This window comes from Nomascus leucogenys, chromosome 25 (assembly GCF_006542625.1).
Source record: "Nomascus leucogenys isolate Asia chromosome 25, Asia_NLE_v1, whole genome shotgun sequence".
NCBI lineage: Eukaryota > Metazoa > Chordata > Mammalia > Primates > Hylobatidae > Nomascus > Nomascus leucogenys.
In genome coordinates, this window is record NC_044405.1 from 11,214,327 (window position 1) to 11,237,293 (window position 22,967).

At 35.8% G+C, this 22,967-nt stretch overlaps 1 protein-coding gene and 1 pseudogene across 4 annotated transcripts in view; one reads left to right on the forward strand and one right to left on the reverse strand.

Moving 5' to 3' along the window:
• The window catches only part of GABPA (GA binding protein transcription factor subunit alpha), a 35,128-nt gene that overhangs the window by 8,601 nt on the left and 3,560 nt on the right, over nucleotides 1-22,967 (forward strand). For all 4 annotated transcript variants that reach the window (XM_003263797.2, XM_003263796.3, XM_030806381.1 and 1 more), the window contains exons 3-9: nucleotides 1,841-1,985; nucleotides 5,677-5,761; nucleotides 8,593-8,838; nucleotides 14,611-14,805; nucleotides 19,068-19,121; nucleotides 20,976-21,116; nucleotides 21,361-21,553. In XM_003263797.2, coding sequence (XP_003263845.1) covers nucleotides 1,841-1,985; nucleotides 5,677-5,761; nucleotides 8,593-8,838; nucleotides 14,611-14,805; nucleotides 19,068-19,121; nucleotides 20,976-21,116; nucleotides 21,361-21,553 — 1,059 coding nt within the window. The remainder of the gene's footprint in view (nucleotides 1-1,840; nucleotides 1,986-5,676; nucleotides 5,762-8,592; nucleotides 8,839-14,610; nucleotides 14,806-19,067; nucleotides 19,122-20,975; nucleotides 21,117-21,360; nucleotides 21,554-22,967) is intronic.
• LOC105738701 lies at nucleotides 19,691-20,879 on the reverse strand (annotated as a pseudogene).

The window sequence follows — 22,967 nt, forward strand, 5'->3', positions numbered from 1 at the left end:
ATATGTTTATGTTTATACATGCATGCACACAGATGGTCCACAAAGTCTAAAGTGTGTACTATCTGACCTTTTGTGGATAGTCTAGGTTAGGTGAAAGATTGGTAATCAATGTGTATGACCTATGTGAAGGAGGCAGTAATTGTCGTTCACCTAACGTAGATTTTTGCTGTGCAGGAATTTAGGTCTAGTAGTGTGAGATAATCTACTTTTTTTTTTTAAGAGAGAAATTGGTACTTTAGATATTTGTATGAGGTCTTCCAAGGTTTAAATGATAGCAATAAAAACTTTTTTAAAATGTTTAACGTTCAGCTAGTATAAAATAGTTCTTTAAAAATTTGTTTTAAAGTGACATTTGAATCTTAAGAATAATTGTTACAAAAAAAGAAAAAGCTGGCCTGGCACAGTGGCTCATGCCTGTAATCCCAGCACTTTGGGAGGCCAAGGCAGGTGGATCACGAGGTCGAGAGATCGAGACCATCCTGGCCAACATGGTGAAACCCCCGTCTCTACTAAAAATAAAAAAAAATTAGCTAGGCATGGTGGTGCATGCCTGTAGTCCCAGCTACTCGGGAGGCTGAGGCAGGAGAATTGCTTGGACCTGGGAGGCAGAGGTTGTAGCCAGCTGAGCGCACCACTCTACCCCAGCCTGGAGACAGAGCAAGACTCCATCTCAAAAAAAAAGAAAAAAAAAACCTACCATGGCTATAGCTGAAAAGTTTGGTAAAAAGGCTTACTTAAGGTTTTTTTTACCTTAACAAATAACAATAGTATACTAGTATTTTTAAATAAACTTGTTTTTAATCATAAGGCGTTTATTTTATAAATTTTAAATGTTTTAAGTCAGGTGCAATGGCACACACTTGTAGTCGCAGCTACTTGGGAGGCTGAGGCAGGAAGATCAGTTGAGCTCAGGAGTTTGAGGCCGGCCTGGTGTGAACGTAGGGAGACGCTCTCTAAAATTAAAATATAAATAAATGTTTTAGAAAAAATTTTAACCTATATACATTCATTGAATATCATGTATATATCTCATTTTACTTGTAATTTATGTGAAAACTCGACAGATTTTTAATGCATACTGTTTTTGACAATCAAAATAAGATTTAAATCATATTTAAATTAAACATGTTGGAATACTTAATTGAATTCCACATTCGCCAATTCAGCAAATATTACTTAGTGTTTGTCTTCTATTTGGCCCTATATAAGGATTTGTAAGAGATATGTAGGATTACTTACCAAAGATTTTAACCCTTTTGAATTCAAAGTGTGAAATAATATGAAAGATCACTAAGACAGTTTTTAGGAAGAATATAAATTTTTTTTTTAAACATGGAGCTGTCCTGATTATAACCAGTTGTGTTCATATTAAATTAAAGGGAAAGTCTTTTATTTAACTTATTCTATTTTTATGTCTTTACATTTTTATTTATGTGGGGAAGGGAAATTGACTAGTAGAGATGCATACAGATTTTGAGGAGATGATGTGTCTTCCTTTCTGGGTCTAAAATTCTTCAAAATAACTTGAAAATGTAATGCAAATGCAGACATAACGTATGTGCAATATTTATATGTGTACACATACACACATATGTACATACATGCATAATGAGGCATATTTACAAGAATGCTTTAAATTTCAAGCTAGCATTTCTCTATGAAATTCAGTGTTCATTTTGACAACACTGGTTGATGACGAGCCTACCACAGTATCTATGTAGAAATGACTTTTCAAAGACCAGAAATGTGTTTTGGTTTGGGATTATGTTTTTAGCATGTTGTTACTTTGAAATCCAGGGTAAAAAATATAACTGTTAGCACTTACATCTTTAACATTTAGCATCGTAGAACAAACCTACGCGCCAGCTGAATGTGTAAGCCAGGCCATAGACATCAATGAACCAATAGGCAATTTAAAGAAACTGCTAGAACCGAGACTACAGTGTTCTTTGGATGCTCATGAAATTTGCCTGCAAGATATCCAGGTAATTTTTATTTTTGTAAATTTCTATTGCAACATTTTAGTCTACGTAGGAATATTTTTTGTTAGCCTTTTCTTTATAGCTATAGACTTTATCTCTGTAAGAAGATTTGACCTGTATTACTGTAAAATTTAAGTGTTTAGAAATAAAAAGGTTTTTAAGCAAAATTTTCTCCATTTAAAATTATATTTTAAATATTTAGTACTAAAACAAATGAAATGTTTTTTACTTTCACAAATATAAAATAAGAAGTTTAAATAAATTAGAATCAAAGCTTAAATATAAGTAGTAACAGTAGGAAGCACATTGACTTTTGAAGCTGAAGTGTATTTCTAGCCACCTTTTAACTTCTCAAACGTATCATTTAACTAGATGATTTCTACATTTCCCTTTTACCTTTACTTTCTCTAACAGTAAGTTTTGGATAAGAATTTAAATATCAACTGATAGGTCCTGGAATTTATTGGAAAAGGATTTTACCCATGGTAGTATTATAATATGTTATGTCTGAAACATATTCTGAGTCATATTTTACAGTACGTTTTAAAGATAGGTAGTACTTCTATGTATAAAAGGTAGCAGCCTAAATAGGATTGCCCATACAGTTTTCCATGACCTTCCTTAAACATATGATTAAATACTAGAGTTTTATACTTTTTTTTTCTTTTTTTTGAAATGGAGCCTCGTTCTGTCACCCAGGCTTTAGTGCAGTGGTGCGATGTCGGGTCACTGCACCCTCCACCTCCCAGGTTCAAACGATTCTCCTGCCTCAGCCTCCTGAGTAGTTGGGACTACAGGCCGATGCCTCCACACCTTGGCTAATTTTTTGTATTTTTAGTAGACATGGGGTTTTGCCGTGTTGGCCAGGCTGGTCTTGAACTCCTGATCTCAAGTGATCCACCCGCCTCGGCCTCCCAAAGTGCTGGGATTACAGGTGTGAGCCAGTGCGCCTGGCTGAGTTTTATACTATTTTTATATTAACTTAGATTAATGTATATTGTGTCATCTTTTGGATTGTTTGATTTATTTTATTCTTTACTCCTTCCCCTGCCTGACTTGTGATATGAGTATTCCTTATATTACAGAACTTTTGTATTAGTTTTTTAAAAATTCAAATCATCATATGCTGCTACTATTTTTAATAAGATACTGTTGTACAATAAGTTGAAATGTTTTAACAAAGTTTGTGCATTTTATTTGCCTTTTAACCGTACTTTAATCTTTTCATTTCAATATAAATCTAGTAATTGGTGGTGGGTAGGGATGATAGAGTGCCTCTAAAACTAGGGCATGTGGGAAGGTCTAGTAATGTTACAATTTTAGGATTTAAAGTTTTTTTCTCTTAACAATGAGAGGATGAATTAGCTTAGTCTTCTTGGAAGACCACCTCCCACTTAATATCTGTTAATGTTAAATGTGAAATACCTAACAGTTCCACTTAAGCAAATTATTCCTACAGAAATGCTCACTTGGTTAGGTAAAGGTATATGCATGAAAATGTTCATGGCTTTGCAAAAACTGAAAACACTTCAAATGTTCCAAAAATGAGATTTGATAAATTAGTTCCATAGAATAGAATTTGAGGTAGCCATTAAAAACTGGTGAACTTGAGCTATATGGGCAGGGTACGTTGAGTGAAAAAAATACTTGCAAAACACTCTAATTCTCTCATGTAATCTTCACATCAGTCTTTGAAATCAGCATATTCTTAGTCACATTCTGCAGATGTAGAAACAGATTTAAAGAGGTTAAATAATTTGTCCAATGTGTGGCTACAAAGGGGTATACTGGAATTTGAACCCAGACCTCTGTGGCTCCAGAACTCTCTTCACTTGTTTGAGTCAAAAAAACAAAAAACTTTTTTAAAGGTTTGTAGTGAATATAACTCAGTCACTGGACTTTGCCTGGTTTTGCTCATATGTAAAATAAAGGGGAATCTGGACTTGATCGCTTAGTTGTCTTTCAGCTGTAACATTTATTGCTTTCTTTATAATACTTGACCTATCCAATATGAAAGTATGGCCTGCAGATTACCCAGCCTCTTCCAAGTTCTCAGTAAATATTAGTTGGATAAATGGTAATATTTATAATTCATATTGTCATAGAATTCAGGGCTAGCTTTGGATCTAAGGGCATTTTGCATTACTCCTTGTCCCTGTTTCCTCCTTAAAAAGGATATGAGGACCACACTTCTGTTCTCCATGTCAATGCGAACATACATTTCAATCAGAAGTCTTGCTGCTTACGGTAATGCTGTGGGCTGACTTGAAAGCTGAGGCAACAATGGCTAAGTTGCACTTTTTTGAAGAACGTTAAACACAAGATCAAATACCAGGCTTGAGTTTTGTCCTTGTGCTGGCTTTTAGTGAACTTACTATTATGTTCAGTACCTGAGAGCTTATACTTTCAGAGTTACATTTGCCATAGCTTCTAGTGAATAATACCAGTGTCCACCAGACAAGGAGAAAAAACTTGACATTAAGACAATTTTTAATGAAATGTATATTAATGGATGAAACTGTCATATTTAATCTAAATCTATCTGTCTACAAGGTTACACAGTCTTTTTTTTGTTGTTTTTTTGTTTTTGTTTTTTTGGTGACAGTCTTGCTGTATTGCCCAGGCTGTGTGCAGTGGCGCTCACTGCGACCTCTGCCTACCAGCTGTAAGTGATCCTCATGCCTCAGCCTCCCAAGTAGCTGGGATTACAGGCATATGCCACCACCCCTGCCTAATTTTTGTATTTGTGTATAGACAGGGTTCCTCCGTGTTGCCCAGGCTGGTCTCGAACTTCAGACCTCAGGTGATCCACCTGCCTTGGACTCCCAAAGTGCTGGGATTACAAGTGTGAGCCACCATGCCCAGCCCTACACAGTTTGTCTAGTCCCCTGTTCAAGTTAGATTCATAGTCATTTGTCATGTGTTTGTGCCATGATGACAGCATCAGTTGAATTCTTGGGAATGAGAGTAGGACATGCAGCTTTATGACATGTAGACACAGTTATAAATTATGCAAGATGATTCTAATGGAAGCCTGTCTTTAAGCTGTTGACAGAAAGTGTCTGGAAGTCAGAATTAACATTTTATCATCAATTTGCCATAGTGTGAAATGCATTCATTATAAGGATATATGAAGGAAAAAACACTAATACTGAAATGATATGGAATTAGGATTCAAGATATTCATAGCTAGGTTAGGTAGTAAGGTCATAAGTGCTTTAATTTTATTAACTTTATGATGAGAGATTTAGAGTAAACCCTTCAATATGTAGCATTGGTTACAAGGCAGATATGACAAGAATATGTTAATATATTTAGATAAATTATCACCACTAATTAAACACTTTTACTTATTCATGACAGATATAGCATTACCTTCTACTTTAAATACATTTCAGAATGAATAATTGCCTTTTGGAATTATTTAAAATCCCAAACTAGACTCCAGAGGTAGAGAAAACTAACACAACAAATTTGGTGGTATGCTATCCTGAATTACTTCCTCAGTGGTGAAAATATTTTAAATTTTGGCAAAGAATTAAATATGATAAGCTAAATAATGTGTTCTTATAATTTAATTAGTATGTTTAGTAATTAAGTTCTGTTTGGTACATCCATTTATTCTAAACCAAAGGCAAGGGACTTAATCTAATGATTGCACTAAAATAATCTTACTCATTTTATCCATGGTTAGCTGGATCCAGAACGAAGTTTATTTGACCAAGGAGTAAAAACCGATGGAACTGTACAGCTTAGTGTACAGGTAATTTCTTACCAAGGTAAGTTACTTTTCATGATAGTTATTTAAAATTTTAGCTCATGTTTTTCTGATATAATTTATAAGTTTTAGGTGTTTTAGATGGTTGTCTAAATTACTTGATATAATAGCCAAATATTCATGCTTTGGGTTTAGTAGTTGTATTTGACAGGGTGAAACAGATAGTATAACATATTCTACCTAGTTCAATCATAAAAGGATATATTTTATGGTAGTAAATAGCAGATCACAGAGAGTGCTGGCAGCAGGATCCAGCTGACTTCCTAAGAGTACCTCAGCCACACTGCAGAACTGGACTGCTAAGGAAGCTGCCGCCCTGCCATGATCTGGAAAATACAACACCTGGGAGCTACCATGGTAGCTGTCACTTTAACCATATTGCCTTTACAGTGATCCACACTAGTCAAAAAAATAGATGTCTGCTGGCTGCGGGGGCTCACGCCTGTAGTCCTACCACTTTGGGAGGCTGAGGTGGGCGGATCATTTGAGGTCAAGAGTTAGAGAACGGCCTGGCCAACATGGTGAAGCCCCGTCTCTACTAAAAATACAAAATAAGCTGGGCATGGTGGCACATGCCTGTAATCCCAACTACTTGGGAGGCTAAGATAGGAAAATCACTTGAACCCATAAAGTGGAGGTTGCAGTGAGCAGAGATTGTGTCACTACACTGCATCTTGGGCAACAAAAGGAAAAATCAATCAATAATCAATCAATAAAAAAAATAGATGTCATCTGCCTCAATGGTCCCCAGCCTTTTTTGGCACCAGGGACCAGTTTCACAGAAGACAATTTTTCCGTGGATTGGGGCAGGGGAATTGAAGCACATTACATTATTGTGTGCTTTATATCTATTATTACTACATTGTAGTGTATAATGAAATAATTATACAACTCACCATAATGTAGAATCAGTGGAAGCCTTGAGTTTGTTTCCCTGCAACTAGACAGTTTCATCTGGAGGTGATGGGAGACGGTGACAGAGTATCAGGCATTAAATTCTCATAAGGAGCACGCAACCTAGATACTTCGCATGTGCAGCTCACAATAGGGTTTGTGCTCCTATGAGAATCTAATGCTACCACTGATCTGACAGGAAGTGAAGCTGAGGCGGTAATGTGAGCGATAGGGAGCGACTGTAAATACAGATGAAACTTCATCCACTCGCCTGCCAATCACCTCCTGTTGTGTGGTCTGTGGCCTGGGGTTTGGGGACCTCTGATCTGCCTGCTTGTCCCCTCTTAACCCATTTCCAAATAGAAGGCTTATACCAGTGATTCTAAAGCATAAATCACACCTGGAACCCTAGCTTCAAAGAAATCCAGTCAGTACAGTTTAGCACAGAGAGAAGAGTTTGTAATAGACAAAGAGTCATCCAGTCAACCTTATTCATTACAGTATCTTACTAAACTTGTATAAGTACCCGAGTTAGAAAAGAAAATTAGGAAACTGTTTTTGGTAGGTTGAATTTTAGCTTTTTAAAATTTAGAATAATTTCATCTCTGAACATATATTGTTCACAATTATGTTTCACAAACCACATTTTTCTTCAGACTCTGAAAATGGTAGTTACATACTTCCGATCCTTAATTCCCTCAGGATTGATTATTGGGAATAGGAGATAAATTAGTAGTTTTTATCTTTAAAAGCCTAGTGACCTCTTGATGCAAGTGTGTTTAAGAAGAGTTTGCTTAAAGCCATTAAAGTATGAAATTTAGATGAAGGATTAGGAAATAGATTTTAAGAAAAAATATTTTTGATTCTGATTATTTTTATCATGTATATTTGAAAAGCGATTCTCTTTAAACCACCTGAGAGTGATAGTAGTAGTTTCTTGCAATACTGGTTTTCACCGAAGATCGAAGTTGAGTTGTGCTTTTTCTTTAAGCTGTACTTTGGTTGAATTTTTATATAGATTGTAATAGATTCAGTAAGGAACAGAAGCAGTTATGTAATATGACAGTGTCTTAGAGCTGTCATTTTAGTCTGAGGTTATTTCATAAAGGGCTAATTCCATTTTGAATAGATAAATAAAAGTATATCTTATAGAGAGTACTGCACACATAATGAAATAACTGCTTTTATGGCATAATTTCTTGGCTTAATTATAATTTCTGAAACACAGGTTTAAATGTGTTTTAAACTATCCAGAATTAAATCAAAATCAGAATTTTGATTTAATTCTGGGTAGTTGAGGAACCTTTGTGTCAATAAATTATTTATCTTTATTTTTATCTTTTCCATAGGAATTACAGTTCTTAACACCTGTATACTAGGAGCTTAAAATATTCAGGATTTGGGTTTTTCTTCAGCTAATTTAAAATGAAATTTAGAATTTAATGGTAAATTTAATTTAGTAAATTTGGCATAATTTTTAACACATCTACTTTGTCCTTTAAAAAGAAAAACTGAGTCAGTAAATAATAATTTTAATTTGCTTAGAAGGATTTTTTAAAATTCCAAGGATAGGTAGCTGCTCATTTATACTCTGCCTAGTCTAATTTTTATTTTGTTTCATATTCGTAATTTTTATTTTTATTTATTTGTTTTATTGTGGTAAGAATTGGTACTTCTTTTTTTCTAGTGATGTTTATAGGTAGGGTTTGTGTGTGTGTCTTATTTTTTATAAAATTATTTTAAACTTGTAGAAAAGTTGCAAGGCTAGTAAAAGAATTATTGAATATCCTTCACCCAGATTCCCCAAATGTTAACTTTTACTACATTTGATTTATTCGATGTAGTTTTTCTCTACCATTTGGGAACATCTAAATTATTTTTTGGTGACTTCTGTGTTTTCATGTAGATTTATCTTTTTTTTTTTAATCCACTGTTAAGGAATTGAACCAAAGTTAAACATCCTTGAAATTGTTAAACCTGCGGACACTGTTGAGGTTGTTATTGATCCAGATGCCCACCATGCTGAATCAGAAGCACATCTTGTTGAAGAAGCTCAAGTGATAACTCTTGATGGCACAAAACACATCACAACCATTTCAGATGAAACTTCAGAACAAGTGACAAGATGGGCTGCTGCACTGGAAGGCTATAGGAAAGAACAAGAACGCCTTGGGATACCCTATGGTAATGAAATATATAATTCCATGCTGGGTAGAATAGTAGAAATTAAGCTTGACATAGAAGACACTAGGGTAAGTTATAATCTGTTTTACATGTAGAGTTATTAGGATGAATGTTGATTTTGTGTATCTCTCTTTTAATTGTAATGCACATTTAAACTCATGTGGTGGACAAATTCTGTCCTGCGTGCCGGAAATACAAAGAAGTCTAAAAAATTTCTGCTCTTAGGGTGTTGAGAGTGTAGTTGAAGAGAGAGAAGATAGATGAAAAGAGATAATTGCCATAAAAGGTAACAAGTTTTTAAACTGTCAGTAACTCTTGTAGAAGAAGCATGCTATTGGAATCTCAAAGGGATCGTAGTTGCCCTGAGGGAAAGCTGAAAAGAGTTTATTATAAATAAGATACTATTGGGCAGAGAAAGACATTTAAGACAGGAAATGTTATGTGCAAAGCTTAGACCTGGGGGTATGCATGAGTAGTGAGAAAATGGAGTGGTTAAGGAGTTATTCTGTAGCATTACAGAACTGTTTTTGATTGATGAAAATGATAATTGAAAAATGAATATGGTGGTAGTATATGGCATAAGTTGGAACAGGTAGAGACTGAGTGAAGGGAAAACAGGAGCATATTATTATAGTTGTGACTAGATGATAATGTCTACATTAGCCCAGACTCTAGGTGATTTCTTTGGGAGTAGCAAGGAAAAAGTGGATGAAAACAGTGATAGGACTGAGCAGATTGACAAATTTTATGAGGGTAGAGAGGGAAGATACAAGTATTGATCTAACTTCTCAAGCTTCATCTTGGGGACTAAAACAGTAATTTGATAAAATTGGTTCCATCATCATTACATATGTAGTGAACACTACCATACGCCAGGCACCATGTTAAATGCTGGGCTTAATTAAGATGGTGCACTAGGAAGAGCATGCCTTCAAAAGCCCAGTTGGGGAAGTAGAGAAGTCTGGTATAGGAAATGTTTTTTCAAGAGAAGGTGGATAGCACTTGATTTTGATGTGGAAGTTTATATTCAGCTGGAGGTTAGCCAGAAAATGGTGTCAGTTATGTAAGATTTGGGCTGGAGACAAAGATGTTATATGAGACTCATTCCCATTGAATTTATATTTGAAGCTATAAAAGTCTACGTAGTCCCTGATGGAAAGCGAAAAATGGAAAAGAACACACAACTAAAGGCATATGCCCTAGACCCTATAAACATTTAGGGTTGGAGAAAAGGGAGACATAAATAGACAGAAAGAAAGTAAGAACTTAGATGTATAGTCACTGAAATTGAGGGGAGAGTTTGGATGGTCAAGACTCTCAGATGCTGCCGAGAAAGTCAAAGAATGCTGACTGATATCTATTAAATTTGATGATCAGAGGATCATTCTTAAATTTAGACAAAAGTAACTAGAGTTGGCGAGACAAAACAGAATTATAAGAAATAGATATCTTAGAAATGGGGGCAGATGAGGAAGAATGCTGGGGTAACAAATAATAATATTGATCATCCAAGAGTTGGTGGGGGCCTGAGCGTATTTGTGAATGAAACAGTATTGTCGGATTTTTGTCCTTTTTTTATTTTTGATTTTTAGAGACAAGGTTGTACCTGGGGAGCAGGGCTGATGACAGAAAGGCTGTATTGTAGAACCGCTGTTTCCCTGGGACACTGTTTTCTCTCTTTAAACCAAACCTAAAAGATACACAATAAATGAGAGAGCTTATCCATGGAACTGAAAGAGAGCTACGGAACCAGACAGCTAATGTAGAATTTCAGTCTGTCCCTCCACTGCCCAGTACTGTAGCCACTAATCACATGTGAGCACTTGAAGTGTCTCTGGTCAAAATTAAGATGGGTTGTAAATGTAAAATACCCATTAAAAGAAAAAGTATGAAATCTTTTCTAATTTTTTATATTAATTACCGGTTGAAATAACATTTGGAACATTAAGTTAAAATAAATTCATTATTAAGATGTATTTGACCAACTTTTTAAATGTAACTATTAGAAAATTTAAAATTACATAATGGTCTGCATTATATTTCTGTTGGACAGCCCTGATCTTGATAATTGTAGCCTTCAGTTCTGGATGTTCTTACTGCATTATTTGGATAAATACCTATATTCTTTTTGCTGGAACTCCTGTTGAATCTCTTGAGTTGATCTGCTGCATCATTTTTCGTGTTTATTTTTCATCTTACCTATCTGCGCTACTTTCTGCCAGATTTTCTTGTCTTTATGATATAACCTATCTGATTTTTAATTTACAAGGGCTCTTCATTTTTGTTTGTTCCTTTCTGTAGCATTCTGATCTTATATTGCCAATATCGTGTTCTCTCCTACTTCTCTTGAGTATATTGATTATAGTTTTTTTTTTAACTTTTAAAAAGCTTTATCGTGGTATTTCTGTTTCTTGTGGATTCTGTTTTTCTTGTGGTTTTTGTTTGTGTTGTTTTTAACCTCTCCCAAATATCTAATTATTTTTGCCCATGTTTTCACATTTAAGAATTAATCACTTTAGGCCAGGCGCAGTGGCTCACGCCTGTAATCTCAGCACTTTGGGAGGCTGAGGCAGGTGGGTCACTTGAGGCCAGGAGTTTGAGACCAGCCTGGCCAACATGGTAAAACCTGTTTCTACTAAAAACACAAAAATTAGCTGGGCGTGGTGATACATGCCTGTAATCCCAGCTACCTGGGAGGCTGAGGCACAAGAATCTCTTGAACCTGGGAGGTGGACATTGCAGTAAGCCGAAATTGCACCACTGCATTCCAGCCTGGGCAACACAGTGGGACTCCATCTTGAAAGAAAAAAAATAAGAGTAGATAACTTTAAAACTAATTAATGCGAAGTTCTGAAGGATTTGATAACTGTATGCTGATAAAATGAGGCATTGACTATTTCATTAAAAGAATTTCAGGCCAGGTGTGGTGGCTCATGCCTATAATCCCAGCAGGTTGGGAGGCTGAGGTGGGAGGGTTTCTTGAGGCCAGGAGTTTGAGACCAGCCTGGGCTATATAGCCAGACTGTCTCCAAAAAAAAAAAAAAAAAAAAAAAAAAAAAAAGAGCTGGGCATAGTGGCAATACACCAATATCCTAGGAGGCTAAGTTGGGAAAATTGCTTGAGCTCTGGAGTTTGAGGCTATAGAGAGCTTTGATGGCACCACTATACTCCAGCCTGGGTGGCAAAGCAAGACTGTCTTTAAAAAAAAAAAAAAACAGGCAAAGAAAAGAGTTTCAAACGTATCAATATTTATAGATCTTTTTGCAGATACCTGTCAGCAGTAGAAGATGGGGTGAGCATTTGGGATAGGTGTGTATGTGAATACTGTGTTCTGGAACTGGAAAAGGAAGTGGAGCAGGGAGGAGGTAGAGATGGTCTCACTATTCAGTTTATAGGGTTTTATTACTGGGAATTGTTCTCTCGGTGTCTGTTCATTTCGTGTCTCTCCCCATCTATTAATAAATGTTTTCCCGGTGTCCACATGTGTGGGGTGCACTCATTTAACTGGCCCCCCAAATGAAAGAGAGACCCTGGAGGTTCTAACCACACCATCTACTTTAAATCAGTCTCCTCATTTTCAGCATTAAGCCTCTGTTGCTACTCAGAACCACCATGACTTGAACCAGTGAAGGGGGTTCTGCAGGCAGGAATTCTCTCACTTCTTACTGGCATCCTCCTTGGCAAACATTTTAGGTCATAGTTTTCCCCTCCTGCCAAATCGATTACCACTCTGCTTATTGTCTTCAAAACATTAGATTAAATCTTTCATCCATGCCTGTCACTTTGTACTCATGTTCCTATGATTTTGCATCTTTTAAAAATTCCTTTACTGTTGTTTTACAACAGTTGTTTTACAACAGTAAAGGAACTTTTAGAGTCTTAGAGAAAGGAGGCAGAACATGGGTGGACAATTAGTTATGTTAAACCAGAAATACTGATATTTGAGAAAACAAATCAGACAAATTATATTTTTCCCTGAGTTTTTTTTTTTAATTTTTATGTAAAATTAGCTTTCTTTTTCTTTTAAAAGAGGTGTGATTCAGGATAGCTTTTCTATTTAACTCTGCTTCTGTTGTTTTCAAGTGGTATAGTACTCACAGATAAGGCAACTTTCTTTTTCAGTTCTTGTTGACTTTTACCTGGGCCTTCTCCTGTTTCCTTTTCCTTGGTGTCCCTCTGCTGCTCACTTCTAGTTCCACTCTGCCAGTTTCTCCTTACTGTGGGCCATTCTCCTGAAAGTGGTTCTTGGCTCAGTTTAAAAAATACCCAGGTGCTACATTGCTTCAGCCTTTTAAATCTTAACACACACTGCGGCCCTTGGATTGGGCAAAACTGCTTTTTAGCGTTGCTTTCATCTTGTCCTGTTGTACTTCGAATGCATGCTTCTTGGCTGCGCTCAGGTTTTCCCCTGATCAGAGTGGGTCACCTTTACCTTGCTTCCCTTTGCTTTCTCCTGCACACAAGCTAAGACCATGGAGGTCTTATAGCCGTTATTGCTTTGTCTTTACCCTCTTGTATCTTGAGGTCCATGAAGATATCTTGTCACCTGGTTTTATGTAAATGTTCGTGGGTTTTTGGTTTTGTTCTCCAGTCACTTTTTTATGTTTATGTGTACATTCAGAAAAATTAAAAAACTTTGCCACCATCTTCCTAGAATCCTCCCTTAACTTCTTTGTGGAAAAATTTAAAAATATATATTCTGTGGCTATTAATCCTGTATTCTTAGAATGCTTGCTTTTGCCTTTTGAGGCTAGGGCACCTCTGTTCCTTTAGTCTCAAATGGAATAGTTTCAGTTTCAATAGCACTTTGCCTCTTTGAAGAACTTCTATAAAATTCTTATGTTTGATTTATTTTCACTATAATTTGCCCTGGATACCTAAATGTTATTTTTTTTCTACTTTTCTTATTGAATAGCATTTATTTATTGGGTATATAACCAATATTATTTGAATAGATCATCTTCTTAAAGCGGGAGTACCAGAACCAAAACTAAAACTTACACAGATAGAATGCTCTATTAGGTGCAGGTAATACAGCAATGTAATATTTATAGATATTGGCCAAATTTTTTTATTTATGAATTCAATTAGATAATAAATGATAGGGAAAAGGAAATTATTTGGATATACTCTTTAAGATTAAACAAGTGTATGAGCAAGGCACTGTTAGGTTCTGAAGACAGAATGGTTTACAAGACACATTTCTTGTATTTCTTAGTGTGTTGTGAGGGGACAGCTGAGTAAAACAGGTAATTACCATGTTTATTTATTTATTGGAAATGCATCATAAGGGTAAATGCAGGAGCAGCCAGCTTTTTACAGGAAGGAAAAGGGAGGAAAAAGGATATGGTTCATATTTTGGAGAATAAAGCTAGCTTCCTAGAATCCCCTTTTGATTTTTTTTCAATGCAGCTGCAAATTTTTTTAAACTTGGATAATTTACTTTATTCTCTCCAGAATAATCTCATATTTTATTCTTTCATTTGGCCCACTGGAGAGCAGTTTTGCATTTTGTTTTTCTTGATAGAGTTCCAACTGAGGTTGAACCAAGTGACTGCATCAGAAATTTAGATTAAGAAATTGGAAAGGAGCTGAGGAGAAAATTACAGCATAATTTTTTTTTTTTTTTTTTTTTGCTTCATATAATAAGTTTACGTCACATACTTGGGGAAAGAAAACATCTGTGTGTATGTGTGTTTTTTGACAAGTTAACTGTAAATTTACACAGTATCTAAAATGGAACTAGGCTAAAGTGAATATTTTTCTTTCTAGATCCCATACAGTGGTCCACAGACCAAGTCCTGCATTGGGTGGTTTGGGTAATGAAGGAATTCAGCATGACCGATATAGACCTCACCACACTCAACATTTCGGGGAGAGAATTATGTAGTCTCAACCAAGAAGATTTTTTTCAGCGGGTTCCTCGGGGAGAAATTCTCTGGAGTCATCTGGAACTTCTCCGAAAATGTATAAAATTACATTATTTATTTACATTGTAATTTAAACATAATTTTATTTCCTTATAACTTTGTTTTCATCTTGTTTATTGATAATGATAATAAGCAATAATAATTAACATTTATTTACTGTATAATGCTATGCTGAAAGCTCTATATGTTATTTAATTCCTATAGTAACACCACAAGTCATTACTTTGCTTATTTTTTAGATAGGAAAGTGAGGCTTTGAGGGCCCCATAAAGTCCCAGCTAGGAAGTGGTAGAGCCAGGATTCAAGCCCAGGCTAACATTAGAATCCAGGTTCTTAAATCAGATGCTGTGCCCTACACTTAGCCCTCTTCATATATTCCATTTGTTGCCTTCTGTTTGATCAGCTTTTACATTTACTACTCATCTAGAGACGGAAGAGATCATTTGTTTACAGGTGGCTTCCTTCCCATTCTCTTTATTATTGATGAGATTAAATCTTTTTTCAAGTCTTTACTATTAATTGAACAGAGTCTTAAGAGGCAAGGAAGTGTGTGCAGCCACCTTTTGGAATTGGAAGCCACTAGTTATAAGTTTTTCCACTTGTAACTTATAAGGCTTCAGACATTATTATGATTAAGTGACCATATAAAGAAATTGGATGAGGTGGGCAGATCACTTGAGGTTAGAAGTTCGAGACCAGCCTGGCCAACATGGTGAAACCCCATCTCCACTAAAAATACAAAAAATAGGTGGACAAGGTGGTGCGTGCCTGTAGTCCCACCTACGTGGGAGGTTGAGGCGAGAGGATAGCCTGAACCTGAAAGGCGGAGGTTGCGGTGAGCTGAGACTGCGCCACTACACTCCAGCGTGGGTGACAGAGCAAGAGTCTCAGTTGGAAAAAAAAAAAAAAGAGAGAGAAGTTTGGAAACTACTTGGCTGTGCAAGAAAACAAGGCACAAATGTAAATTATTTTTGCTTGAATTTTAATCCATCTTATATTTCAGTCACTGTTAAGACACCGAAAGCAACACATTCCTTGACAGTTTTGCATATCAGAAATGCTAGCCAGACCCACATATTTTTCAGAACACATGAATACAACATACTCTGACTTTGCTTTTGTATCAGTTATGGATGAAAATGTTAATGATAGCATTTTGTTCTATTATATACCCAATAAGAGGAGAGCTCTGGTGGAGGGATTTTCCACCTTAATTCAGTGCTTGCAGTTTTCATTCAAGGTGCTCTCTCTGGCCAGGTGCAGTGGCTCACTCCTGTAAGCCCAGCACTTTGGGAGTCTGGGGTGGGCGGATCACTTGAGATCAGGAGTTGAAAGTGCTTTCTCTGCTGGTGAATAAGAAATGAGCTCTGGAGAGAGGCATTTCTTAATTGTTTATAATTTTATTCTTGTAAGGATTCTCCCAGATGTTTTTTTTTTAAGTATCTATGATACTAAAAGACTTAGTACATTCATTGTATTTGCAGCATTTATTTCCAGTTTCCATTCTTACTAAATAAGTAAGTTAAATGTCCTGGTTGAAGCTTTGTCCTTGGTTTCACAGATTTCCTTCCCTGCAGAGGTTTTGAAATGAATAAGGTAAATTCTGAATTGTGAAACATGTGAGTCATGTTTATTGAAACACTTTCTTGTAAGAAATCTCAAGAACACAACAAAGATAGTGCATAGATGATAGTTTCATTTTTCCCAAATCCGCGTTTTTTCCGGTCTCTCCCAGGTCAGCTGTTTGTTGTGGCTGTCTGTTTCTGGTTCTCTTACTGCTTCTCAAACTTTAAAGCTTATTCATAGGCTTTTCCCAAGAACAGAAGTCAAAGGTGTCTTGTATATCTTTCCATTTCCATGCAGTTGAATGAGTCTTCCTCAGAAAAGCTCTGCTCTGGAACCATTGCTTTGTCTTTTAAAGCAACAAAGTCCCACAGCCTAGATGAGTGTCTCACGGAATTTCTTGGTGATCCAGCCATGGTTCTTCACTCTGCCCGGGTAGGGAAATCCCATCTGCCTTGGAAATCTAGTGCTCAGTTCAGAATTGGAAGATGGGCAGGATGATGTGTAAGGGTATTTCTAACAGACTTTCTAGAATTCACAAGTCTTACTTCTCAGAACAGGGTTTTTTGAGTGCAGTGCAGTACTCTGGTCCCTTCTATAGAGAGAAGTCTGCAGCCTATCTGTGAAGGGCACTGATTCTGGGACAGAACTGTTAATAACCCAGCCTCTATTATCCATCCTCAGTGATCTCCCAAGAAGCAGCAGTACTGAAGAGGTAGAGCTCCTTCTTCAGATATTTGTATGAGATTATTCACCTGAGCCGCCACCTGCCTGCAGTACCCCCTATGTTGAAACTTCATCCAAGTCCTACTATACATGGGAGGATAATTAGGAAATGTTCCAGTACTACCAGTTCCATGATGTCCTTCTCAGTGTGAATCTCTGTCTTCTGTCACCAAAGGCAAAGGAAGTTCTCAGTTTGCTAAGGGTTTTCTTTAGGAAAAATAATTGTTTTATTCCTGTAGTGTCTAATGTTTCTTCATAAAATGGCTCCATATCCCCCAGGGCTTTGCCTCTCAAGACTGCTTCCTTTGTGCATAGCAAGGATTTGGGGGTTTCAGGGAGGAATATGATATTCAGAGTGCCTGTACTCTGAAGAGATTGGTCTTGGACCAGTCTTTCAAAAACTTTTTTTTTTTTTCCCCTGTGGTCTGCCTTCTATCTTGAGAGTTTCCAGGAAACAGACCAAAGTCCAGTCTGAGAATTAGGACTTAGAAGGTGATTTTACAAGTTGATGACGCCTGTGCTGTGTGATGGTGACGCTTTCGTTTGCCTCTTTTGAGGCTAGGTTCCTTTAGTCTCAAACGGTTCCTCTTTGAGGAACTTTTATAAAATTCTGAGGAAAATTTACTACAAACATAAGGTATGTGTTTTTTTTATCAAGAGAGACCACAGTTCTGGAGGAGAATGCTCAGAACTAGGAGTCTGGATAAAACAGTGAGGTTATCAGTTGACTGAAAAAGTAACTGTTTTGTGCACATGTTTCTTTAATCCTCACAATAACCTCATGAGGCAGTAAGTATAGGTGTCTAATTTAAACATGAAGAAGTTAATGTTGAAAGAGGTTGGTAATTTTACCAAAGTCATATAGTCAGTAAGAGCTAAGAACTGAATCCAGATCTGTCTGAAGCCAGCCCCATATAATTGTTAAGTCCTCAGTCTTCGGACCCTCAGAGCTCCCATCTGATAGGATTCTGACCTCTTTTTACTTCCCCAACCTTTTCCAGCTCTGCTGGAAGGGTTTTCTTTAGGAAAAATTGTTTTATTCCTGTAGTGTGTAATGTTTCTTCATAAAATGGCTCCATATCCCCCAGGGCTTTGCCTCTCAAGACGGCTTCCTTTGTGCGTAGCAAGGATTTGGGGGTTTCAGGGAGGAATATGATATTCAGAGTGCCTGTACTCTGAAGAAGTGTCTGGAACTGGATTCTGGCAAGGCACCCTTAGCAGAGTCTTCTTGGGAGCCCAGGCCTCAGTATCCAGAATGATTGCTGGAGGGTATAGTTTCAATTTCAAGAGAGAGGCATGCAATTTGTGATGGGCACAAAGTAGGCTGAAGTAATAGAGACTGGGATGTGCAGTTCTTGTGAGAGGTAAAGAATAACATCTAAGTAGGGAATAGCAACAGATAAGTAATGAATGGTTCTGTAAAGGCTTATCTTAGGACCTTGATAGTATTTTTATTTTGGGAACTATATTTTTGAGTGTGAAATTATTTAGTTTAATTGAGACATTTAGGACTGCTACAGTTGTATTGAAAATTTGCTGTCTTTAAGTAGAAGCATTATAAAGCTTAAGCAGCTTTAGTCAAAAGTGGATGTTATAACAGATAATGGGAAGGAGGCCTTTTTGGTGGAGGTATGTACCTAAATAATTTTATTTTGGTGTATATTTTATCTTTGATCTTATCTTGAAGATTTCCATATTTTTACATGGCTTTATGCGGATTTCAATACAAATATTTACATTTAGAAAACCATAGTTCTCTGCAGAACTTTACTGAACACTAAAAGACATTGGAGCTTTTCCCTGTGTTACTTCTCTTAAAGATATCTTTTCCTTTCAAAGTGACTGTCAAATATTTTTAAGGTTTTTATGCCAGTAAGTTTCAGTTCAGTGTTTTGGTTTTAATTGTAGAGTTATTTTTAAAAGAACCATGTTTATTAAGTTGAGTTTTATTGGATTGGGGTTTTTATATTTTTGGTTTTAAATAAAAACAAAAAATGTTTGTTTTTTCAGATGTATTGGCAAGTCAAGAACAACAGATGAATGAAATAGTTACAATTGATCAACGTGAGTATTTGTACCTATATTTGCCCTTTTATTAATAAGAAATGTTTATTTGATACTGCAAGGTAATAAAAAGGAAAATTATTTAAAAAAAATTTTTTTTCTACACACAAAATATCTTGTTCTGTGGAATGAAAGCTTGACACAAGTACTTTATAAGATCCACTCGTGTTTTTAAATGATACGATTAACATAACAGCTTGCTTTGTATCTCAGTTCACTAAAATTTGTTAGGACATCATTTGTTTCATCTTTCCTGACTATTAATTACCAAGTTATAAGAACAATTCCAACCACATTCATACCTGACAGAACTTTTATGCCTGATAATAACTGGATATTAGGTAGCATCCAATTGAAATATCAGTATAGCTTGGATACAGCAGAGAAAATATTCAAGTGTCCAAAACAAACTTGAGGAGTTACTCTGGGTTTGAAATGAAGAAAAAAGGCCAAGTTAAAATAGGAAAACAAATAGTTTTCATTTGGTGGGAGTTGCAATCAAAGTATACAGTTGTATACATTCTAATGGATCATCTGTCCCATGTGGCATTTTCCAAGGTTTGAAGAGTCTACCAGGCCAAACCCTTCACTGCCTCCACTACTTTTGCTTGGCTTTTTCCCCTTTCTTTTCTCTCTCTTTGCCTTCAGCTTTATTCTTTACCTTTGATTCATCCATATTGGGTACTGTACTTGCTAGAAGTACAGTCTAGAAGAGTCTTTTTGTTTCTCTTAATATCCATCTCCATTTTCATGTCATCTTTTCTGTCTTTTACCTCATGTTGCATTTTCTCTTGGCATGTTTGGGTTTGGGTACCACCACAGTTGCTATCTCTTAAACATCTTTCATTAAAACATTACTCTCTAGTTTGAGAATATTTTAAAGCCTGCTGAGCTCTTTTGGGGCATTTTTTTCCCTTTTTCAGCACGCATCTTTCTTTTCCGCTTATGCCATAAGCTTTTAGCTATGTTTTACCTGAGATACGAACACACACGTCACAAGATCATCGCAAGCGGCTAAAATTTTTAATGAGGAATTTGAGATATACAAAGAAAGTATAACTAACACCTGTGTACATCATAAGAAGTAAAATTTTATACACCAAGTTTACCTGTTGTAGATTTCATTTTCCTCTCTCCTACCAGAGAATTGACTATCTTGAATTTTATGTTTATTACTGTCTGCATATTTTATATTTTTACCAACTATGTAACCATAAACACTGTATAGCATTGTTTTCCACATGTTTAAACATTTTCTGTAAAATGATAATACATTGTACATATTCTTTTATAACTTTTTTATCATTTGAGAATTACTCATGTTGATACTTGCAGCTGTTTCATTCATTTTCACTGCTGTATTTTTTAAATGCTGTGAACATCATTGAATGAATATTTGTAAGAACATGTGTGAGATGTTCGTGTCATAGGGTTTCTATCCTTTCAGCCTTACTCCAGATATTGCCAGAGTCTCAAAGTAGTGGTGTGAATTCTCATTTGTCCACATTTTCTACAATATATTTGACAGACTGTTTTTATGAACAAATGTTTTAAAAACAAACATGTTTAAATACTCTTTGTCTAATGTGTATGCATCACTAAATTATTTCCAAACAAGAATACTAGCTCTTACTAAGATGCACAAACTATAATGCAAGCATTATACTTTACCATCTGAACTTTTTTGTTATTTTGTTTGAAATTGTGGATTGAGGCTTTCTATAGTGAAGTACTTTCTTGGGGTAATTCATAGGGCATTAGTTAAATTCATAGGGCATTAGTTAATGTCTTTCAGTAATTTTTTTTTTCTGCTTGTATTGGAAGAAAAAAAATTTCCCCTTGTCTGTCTTTCAGCTGTGCAAATTATTCCAGCATCAGTGCAATCTGCTACACCTACTACCATTAAAGTTATAAATAGTAGTGCAAAGGCAGCCAAAGTACAAAGAGCGCCGAGGATTTCAGGAGAAGACAGAAGCTCACCTGGGAACAGAACAGGTATTTTTGTATTTTCTTGTATTTATAAAATATATCTATCTAGTTAGGTATATTTTGTTGTATTTTACTGTATGAAAAATGTGAATTTGGACTATCCCTCTGGCAGTATTTAGACAGCATTTCTAGAAAAACAAAAATTGTTTTTGCCATGGCTGAGATTTGAACCACGGGCCCGGTTTGTTGCCTTTGCCTTGGGCTAATCTGTAACACTATAGGTAATGCTTTGTTCCTCTTATCAATTTAGGAAACAATGGCCAAATCCAACTATGGCAGTTTTTGCTAGAACTTCTTACTGATAAGGACGCTCGAGACTGTATTTCTTGGGTTGGTGATGAAGGTGAATTTAAGCTAAATCAGCCTGAACTGGTTGCACAAAAATGGGGACAGCGTAAAAATAAGCCTACGATGAACTATGAGAAACTCAGTCGTGCATTAAGGTAAGCCTTTCTTTTTTTTCTGTTATCAAGCCTTTCTAAAATATAGTTTCTTATTCTAGATGTAAGCATTGATATGTAATGATATTAAAAACTTGTTTACGTTTTCTTTACATATTAAAAAACCTTTTTAAAAAGATCTTAATAATTTTGAGGTACAGTTTTTTTTACAAAATTACTATAAGATTGTTTGTTTTTATCTGATTTGAAAGCTATAATACTCTGTCCAAAAAAAAAAAAAATTAATTTTTGAGGTTTTTATTATTTGCATAGGTGAATTGAGTGAGTGTTAGTTTTTAATGAGTAAGCAGAAACCGTCCTCTGTTTTTACAATTACATGCAGAATATTGACCCATTTTCTACACAATCTGCCTAAATCTGGATATCCAATCTTTACATTGATACAAACTCTCCTTAAATAGTGTAAGGTTTTTTGACAGAAATTAGTATCAGAAATTATGCGTACTACAGTGATGGAAATTCAACAGGTACATTTAAGTATCTGAGAAGAAGGATATATAAGAATATCACGGAATTATGTCTGATTTTTTGGGAGATTGAATATAGTAAAGTAGTTCTGCAATTCACAAGTTTTTCTACATAGCATGCTTTTACTGCTTCTTCATGTTTCACTTGGCCATTTTCACACTGAAAGATTATAATTTAGCTCACACACACACTCTCCCTTCGCCTTTCCATCCCCTCATCTCAATATCCCAATATAATTATATGGAAATTTTGGTTCAGCGAGTATTCATTGTTACCGTATTATGGCCACGTAATTATTATTACATAGTTGACTGTGATTATTTTTCTTTTCCTGAATGACCTTTTGTTTCTCAGAGTTCATGAGTACCTAAAATGTTTAGTTTTCAATATGCTTATCCTTTATCATTCAGTCTCAAACACATTGCCAACTGTCTAAAGATTCTTTGTGTATAATCATAATTAAAGCTGCCATTTTTGAGGGTTGATACAGATTGTATACATACAAGTCCCCTCAAAATTACAGGTAAATTGTTAGAGTTAATAATTAAGATGTCAGTTCCTCCCCAGATTGATCTAAGTTTCAGTGCAGCAACTTAGTTTGATTTGAAAAATCAAACTAAGTTTTTCATAGAACTTCAAAAGATAATTGTAAAATTTACATGGGACTACAAAGTACCATTGTAGTCAGGACACCTGAAGATTAGCAAAGTGGAAAGACTTGTCCCACAGGATATTGAGACTGACTCTAAAGTTACAGTAATAAGACAGTTACGCTATTTGCTCAAGACAGATAGGCCATACAGTAGAATAGGGAGCCAAAATAGAACCAGGAATACGTATGCATTTGATTTAAAGAAATGGCAGTGGGGAGAAAACATATGAGGAAACGACCTGCTTTTCAGTCGTCAGTGCTGGGATAATTTAGTCT